General features: G+C 57.0%; 1 protein-coding gene across 1 annotated transcript; it reads right to left on the bottom strand.

Moving 5' to 3' along the window:
• Nucleotides 1–555: 555 nt before the first annotated feature.
• Nucleotides 556–2,362, bottom strand: LOC123431367 (UPF0481 protein At3g47200-like). Its single transcript, XM_045115175.1, has 3 exons — nt 2,100–2,362; nt 1,503–1,989; nt 556–1,395 (listed from the first exon to the last, which is right to left on the bottom strand). The coding sequence occupies exons 1-3, from the start codon at nt 2,291–2,293 to the stop codon at nt 568–570; spliced, it is 1,509 nt and encodes a 502-aa protein (XP_044971110.1). The 5' UTR covers nt 2,294–2,362; the 3' UTR covers nt 556–567.
• Nucleotides 2,363–7,103: the final 4,741 nt, after the last annotated feature.

The raw sequence follows: 7,103 nt of genomic DNA, 5'->3' as shown, positions 1-7,103 counted from the left end.
GGCACGCGAAATGTAGCACAACTTTTAGCATACGCTGTGCATGCTTGTACGTGAGTTGGGTGTCACGATAGTGTCGTAGTGAGCTTAGTGGAGATGTGATAGTGGGAGGGAGCGGGGGACTTGGGTGTGAGGATGCATCGATCGATAGGGTCATGAGGAAGTCGAACCATCACGACGTTCGATTCCTTTTTATTATTTCTTTACGGGGGATTTGGGGGACGGGTGGCAAGAGTCGGCGGATGCGATGATGGCGATGGACTCACGAAGGCTAAACTTGGTGGGGTTGAACTCCCCATCGTGATCATTCGTGATTGCAATGAGCTTTAGCTTGCACTCAGTTTCGCTGAGTACCTGGTGCTTTTTGTGCAACATTTTGTCCCACATATATATAATTGTCGTAATAGTTAACAATGAGAAGAAGGTAGCAGTCCACATTCCCACCTCTTGTTACCATCAATGAAACTAGTCCCGCGATCACCTGCCTAACACACACACACACGCACACACAAGCGGGATTTTATTCTTTGCAAAAAAAAAAAAAAAAAAGGAGAAACATTTTGCTGGTTATTAATGCATCTTGGGCTTAGGATCATAGGACATGACTGCATACATTGCCTGCACGATATCTCCGACGACGAGCAAGATGGCGGTGACAAGGGCGAGGAATGTCCAGGGGCTCCTGAAGTATTTGCTCTTGAGGTTTGACCATGCCTCATATAGAAACACACGCAGATGGTTGCTGCGGTAGTGCTGCTCCATGTCGTCGCGCACCTGGCACAAATGGCTCTTCCAATTCTTGGACACGTCTCTGGTGAGGCTGTTGAAGAGCCTCACCACCGCATCGTCGTCGGCGGCGAGGTCGTGCTCCAGGATCCCCTTCCTCTCCAGTAGGCGCACGTCGTCGGCGGAGTTGATGAGGTCCTTGAGGAACAGCACGTAGGCAGTCACGTCGTTGCCGGTGCCGACGTGCATGGCCTCGAACGCCATCATGTTGTGGATCCTGTAGGCGGTGGAATCGTCCATGTGGACCTTGGGCATGTAGAGCGTCCCGTTGTGCAGCCTCCCGTTCTTGAGGTGGATATCGTCGAGGCAGCCTGTCTTGTTGGGCACGAATCGGATCCCTGCCTCCGACAGCTTCCACGCCGATCGGGGAACCACTTTCACTTTCTGCGGGCGAACCTGATCCGTTGCCGCTGCCGCTGACATCGTCTCCTCCTCCACGCCCCTGTCCCTGTGAAGAACCTTCCCGTTATTCTTCATCTTAATAATTCTTGTGCCCTTGATCAGCCGGCTGGTTCGGTAGATGTCGAGCGGATGGAGTCCCAGCCCGGTCCCTTCCGGGACATCTTCCCTTCCCAGGAACTTGAGCACCATGGAGTTTATGGAACCCGCGCTCTGCATGCATGCATGCATCAAGGAGTGAGTTGAGGTGGTGGTGGTGTCAAGGATGCGATATAGGAGTATACGATACGATTTAATTAAGACAGTCAGTCAGTACGTACCGGAGATGTGCCTTCCTCCACTGCGATGATCTTGTCGAGCAACCTCAGCGGCAACTGGTTCTCCACCAGGAGCATGTCGCGTTGGACGAATGGGCCGATGTGCTGGATGCCGTGCCAGCTGAAGACGGGGTCACCATGCTCGTAGTCCTTGGGAACGTACCCCTTCCCACCAATGGCTATGGTGGTCCTCATCACCTCCAGCAGGAAGCAGCCGTCCGTGATCATCATCTCAAGGAACTTGCCCCTGTTCTCCTTGCCCCGCCACTCGTCGCCAAGGTCCATGTAGGAGTCCTCCAGCTCGTCGCCCACCTTCTCCACGGCGGCGACGAGCCCGCGAAGCGTCAGCTTGCCGCACCCACCGCCATGGTCCCGACGGAGGAGGTGACGGACGGCCCTCAGCTTGTGCTCCTCCATGGGTTTCAGGTCCTTGTCGTCGTGGTGGAATGGACCGAGAGACACCGTCTGCGGCTTGAATACGCTGCTCGCCCTGCACATTCCCATTTCATGCATGTGCTCATGTAAAGAAAAGAGAAGTAGAAAAGCGGAGATTTCGTACTACGATCGATGTGGGTGGTGGATGGCCTGGAGATTACATACATTCCATCCACCATCTTGCTCTTGAAGCGCGATGGGACGCGGAAGATGCAGTGCTTGGGCCATCTCTCCACCTTGGCCCGCGGCTCCGCGTCCTCCACCTTCTTCTCCATGTCCACCACCCATCTCTCCACCTCCACGTGCGCCTGCGGCTCAGCGTAGTCGACATCCACAACCCACGACGACGACGACGACATCCTGCAACCAACTGGAGTGTCTACCTAGTAGCTGCTTATATTAGCTAGCTACACGCGCTTAATTTGTGCTACTGAATTCGGAGCGATCTTGTGTATATGTAGGGGAAGACTTAACAGAGCTGGTTTTCTTTCTCATGCATCCATGTTCCTTTCTTGCTGCATTATCATATCACGGGCCGGATTATACCTTACTTACGTAGGCCTGCCTTATAGCTAGGGACATGACATACATAATCAATTATTATAGCAAGGTGTCACTTGCCTTGCCGGCCCCCTAGGGTTAGGCACTATCAAATCAGGCTTTACCAAAAGGAAATAGTAGGATGCTGCTGGCTGAGCCAAACTAAAAGCATCTCTACCACATCCCGCATAATACACGAACCCGCATAATTCTGACGAATATACGAGCTCGGCTCAATTTTCTAGTTAGAACAAAACCTGTATACTCGTCCGTCCCGTAATTTTTTTTACCGCGGCCCGCAAGCCTCACCCCCGAAGTCGTATATTTACGGGTTTGCACAGCAGATACAGGTCGAAACTCTATCCCCCTTCCGCCGCCGCATTTTGCCGCGATTCCTCACTCTCTCCCTCGCATTTCTCGTCGCCGGTGAGTCCTCTTCCGCATCCAAACGCCATGTGGGGCCGTATGTCGAGCTCCGGCCGCAACTCCGATGGGGGCGGCGACCCCAAGCGCGAGCGGCGCGTCCGCACGGACGGCGTGAGGAAGTGTGTGGCGTGGAGGTGGACAAACCAAGGCCTCAAGCCGTCGTCAAGCCTCCTCCATCGCGAGATGGAGGAGTACGACCGCCGACACTGGCTAACGCCCTCCTCGGCCGCGGGCTGATACTCGGTCATGGGCTCTTCCTCCGCCATATGTGTGTGTGGGTGGGGGGGGCGTCCGGCGCGGCGCTTCTCCCCGTGAAGAGGGAGTGGGCGGATGAGCTAGAGGACCGCGAGCTCATCGCCGTCAAGCAGGATCCGGAGGAGATCCATGCCGAGGCGTGGTCGGGCCTGAAGATTACGTCAGCGACGACGTCGACACGGTCGAGGCCGCCATTGCCAAACGGAGCTTGCACGAGGAGGCGGAGCGCCGTCGCCAGGACGAGGAGCTCGAAGACCTCCTGTTCAAGCACGCGGTCGCGGCCAACCTCGTCGCGAAGGACAAGGACGACGAGCGGCGGCGCATCCACGAGGAGGAAAAGGCAAAGTTCACCGACCTCGTCAGCTCCGACGATGATGGTTGAGCTCCTCCACTGCGTCGTCCTCAACCGTGAGCTCGTTCATTTTGGTACATCGACCTCGGCCACGCTGCTGCGAGATCCGCACCCCCCCCCCCCCCCCCCCTATGCGTAACTTCATGGATACCATTATGCGGGTATCCACGAAACGCCTTATGCGGATTGGCATTTTACGGGTCTTTTAAAGATGTTGTAAGGCCATGTACCATTATGCTTAACTTCGTGGAGCTGGCATCGCTACTGCCCTTTTATAATTAATTAACACAATGCTACAGCTAGGAGGTACTTCTTGCTACTACTCCTTGCTAACCGATTGATAATCAGCTGAAAGAGCAGCCTTTGATCAGATCATCGTTGTGGCAAGAGAAGACGGCAACGGCGCAAGGCGCCACATCTGAAGGAGTTGCTGGTAAACATTACCAGGTAGCGTTTTTGACGCCCTCCTCCTCGGCTCGAGGAGACCTCGCCCGCCGCCGGAGGGAGCCCACTCGCCCGCCCCCTCCTCCTCCCGTCCAGCGCCGGGCATTGGGATCTCACGGCTCGCCCCACCCGTGCCCCCGCGCCACCCCGTCCAAACCCTTGCCGCCGTCAGGGGAGAGTCTTGTCGCGGCAGCAGGATCCAACGAATCTGGAGACACGCACCGCGCCGTCACCGGACCCCCTCTCCGCCCCCACTCCCGCTTCGCCGCTGCCGGAGGGGACGCCGGCGAAGCCGCGCGCGCCCCGGGGATGGCGGCCGCGGGGCCCCTCGCGTCGGCCCTCGGGCTCTGACGACGGCGCCCCGCGTCGACGGTTGCGGGATCCGGTGTGATCTCGCCAATCGGCGGCGACGGAGGGCGGATCCGGGGCTCCATGGCCGGATCTGGCGGGGCACTCGGCCCTGGTGGTAGGGAGCGGCAGCCGGGCGCGACTGCGTTGGTCGGTTGGGCACGAGCAATGTCCAGGCCGCGCGGTGCAGTGGCCTTGGCTGGGGTTGTGATGGTGCGTGGCGGCCATGCTCAGCGGTCGGTGACGGTGGATATCCAGCGCAGCTCCGGGAGAAATCCTTGCTCCGGTCTTCATCGGAGTCGCGACGGCGACGCCCGCGGGTGCCGCTATCTTTCTTGGAAGCGTCGTTGTAGAAGTGTGTTGTTCCCCTTCGTCGGCCGCTGCTCGCACCGCCACGTGCGCCCCCCAGGTCCTGATCTGTGGGCCTCTCTCCTGCGGATTGACGGTGCCGACGTGGTTGCCGGGGCCCTTCCTGCGGGTGAAGCCGGTGGAGGAGATTCGGATTGGGGGAAACCCCTCGGTTCGCCCAGGCCCGCCATGCCGCCAACGACGCTCAAGGGCGCCGTTATTCTTTTTGGAGACGTCGGTATACATCTGCTCCTCTGCTCCCCTTCCTTGCCTCTCGGGTGAAAACCCTAACTTCGGTGGGCGGCGGCGGCGTCCTTGACGTCGTGACCTTCCTGAAGGCGTCGCCTTGAGGGCTGAGTGGTGGTGGGCACTGTGTGGGTCCTGAACGGTTGCTGGTCGTGGGCACTGCTTCGGGGGAAACCCTAGGATCTGGTCTTCCAGATCGGACGATGGCGGTACTGCGGTGCCGTTTCTCTCATGGGAGCATCGTTTGTGGAGCAGCGCTGGCAGACTGAGGCAGGAGGTGGTGCGGCTTCGTCTTGCACGGAATTTCTGTGAAGCTGTCAAGTCAGGTCTGGCCGATAGGTGCTACGCTGAGTCATGCCTGGTTGGCAGGTGCTACGCACGATAGATCTTCCGGATTCTTTGCATCTGGACGGATGTGCGCAGGGCGGTGGCGCCGTTGGGCGCCCTGGTGGCGTCGAAGGATGATTGGACTGGCAAGGTTGATGTGGATCTCTTTCCTGAAGATGGGTCAGTGGTTCGAGGATGATGGCGGCTGGTAAAACGTGTGCGTGAGGTGTGCGTTTTAGGTGTGCTGCACCGGTTGTTGTTCCCGATACGTTATGTGGATGGATTGGAAACAACACCGGTCTTAGATATGTGGAGTGAGAGCACTCCATATTATCGAGTTTGTAGATGTGAGTGGTGGCTTTGGGTGGATTGATGTATAATCTTGTTAGACCTTTGTGAAATAATTAATAAGATGGCCGCATGCATCAATTGATGCAGAGGCCGGTGGTTTGACCTCCTTTACTAAAAAAAATGCTACAGCTAGTTCATCCACGTTGCTACCACATGCGTCATCTTTGATACGTCATCTGACCACTTTACCATCCACCAAACGATGACATATGGCAGTAATGCTCGATTCAAATGCAAAACAGCCGGTGATAGGTGGTGGATGGCCGTCAGCCTGGACATATCGAGCGGGCTTTAGGCCCGCTCGTGGACCGATCAGGACCGGACCGCTCGGTCCCAGCCCGCTAGGAAACTAGTCGGTCCGAGCTGGGTATTTCGGTCCGACAATCGACCGGTCCGGTCCGATCTTAGCTCGGTCCGGTTCGGAGGACCGAACGCTCAGCCCAATACAACTAATCACGAGAGCCCAACAGTCCATCCCATATAGATCGTGTGTGCGTTCGTGATCTAGCGAGCAACCATCTTGACCTGGTAGTGCCGCCGCCGTCTTTGTCCATGGCCATGGCGTTGTGCATGCTGCTTCCTCTCTCCACCGTCCCTCTCCCTCGCGCCGCCGTGCCTCTGTATCGGGCCGTCGCTCCCTTGCGCGGCTACTCCTCCTCTCCCCCGTGCGGACGTGCCGCTCCGTCTCTCTCCCTCACGCCGCCGTGCTGTCGCACATCAGGTTCGTCTTCTCCGGCTCCGACCACCATCTTGCTTCTCCGACCACCGCTCCGACATGCTGGGCCCACATGGCAGTCACTGGATGTCGACGGACCGTGAGGACCGTCGGTCCGGACCAAGCTTCAGGTCCGTCGGTCCGGTCCTTGAAATCAGGACCGCTGCATTACTCGGTCCGGTCCGTTCTGGACCACTAGCGGCCGGTCCAAACGACAGCTCGGACCGGGACCGGACCGGCCCGGACCGTGTCCACCCTGAGATGGCGGTGGCTTCCAGATGAATGATGTGGTTCACGGATGCGGATTTTCGTAAAACACTTGTGAGAGATGAAACTATCCCACACTAGTGAAGAAATGATTAGCCAGAACTTTTTTTATAGCGTATCATTTATCATCAACGCTGGCATTAATACTTTTAAACAATGTCGATGTCTGTCAAATTCACACGTCCGAGCTATTTGCTTATTTCTGACGTTGCCAAATTAGGCCCGGCGTTGTACGTTAGACCTATTAGAGACATGCCAACACTAATCGGTTTTAACCACTTCCGGCCGACGCATTAAAAGACCTATCGTCCTTTCGTTCTTCTCTCGACCCAACTTCACCCCATTCTCCTTTCGATCCTTGCTGTTGCGCCGCCCGACGTCGCCGCCGCCGTGACGCCGCTGCCGCCTCCACCCGATGCCCCCGAGCACCTCCACAGTAAGTCCAACGCCCCCTGCAGTAGATACTTCTTCTTTTCATGCATATTAATCAAACACTCCCAATGTGGCCTTTATCTTTAGCCAAACTGCATGATGGACTCTAGGACGGTGT

The sequence above is a fragment of the Hordeum vulgare genome, chromosome 2H (genome assembly GCF_904849725.1).
Source record: "Hordeum vulgare subsp. vulgare chromosome 2H, MorexV3_pseudomolecules_assembly, whole genome shotgun sequence".
NCBI classification, from domain to species: Eukaryota; Viridiplantae; Streptophyta; class Magnoliopsida; order Poales; family Poaceae; genus Hordeum; species Hordeum vulgare.
The sequence above is the reverse complement of the archived record's forward strand: the minus strand, read 5'-3'. Positions and strand labels throughout refer to the sequence as shown.

What these genes read in the sequence shown, in the direction of transcription:
- LOC123431367 (XM_045115175.1), bottom strand. Translation starts at nt 2,293, where the DNA reads ATGTCGTCGTCGTCGTCGTGGGTTGTGGATGTCGACTACGCTGAGCCG. An exon ending in AGCAAGATGGTGGATGGAAT is followed by an intron (nt 1,990 to 2,099) that starts GTATGTAATCTC and finishes GGGAATGTGCAG; the next exon opens with GGCGAGCAGCGTATTCAAGC. An exon ending in TGGAGGAAGGCACATCTCCG is followed by an intron (nt 1,396 to 1,502) that starts GTACGTACTGAC and finishes GCATGCATGCAG; the next exon opens with AGCGCGGGTTCCATAAACTC.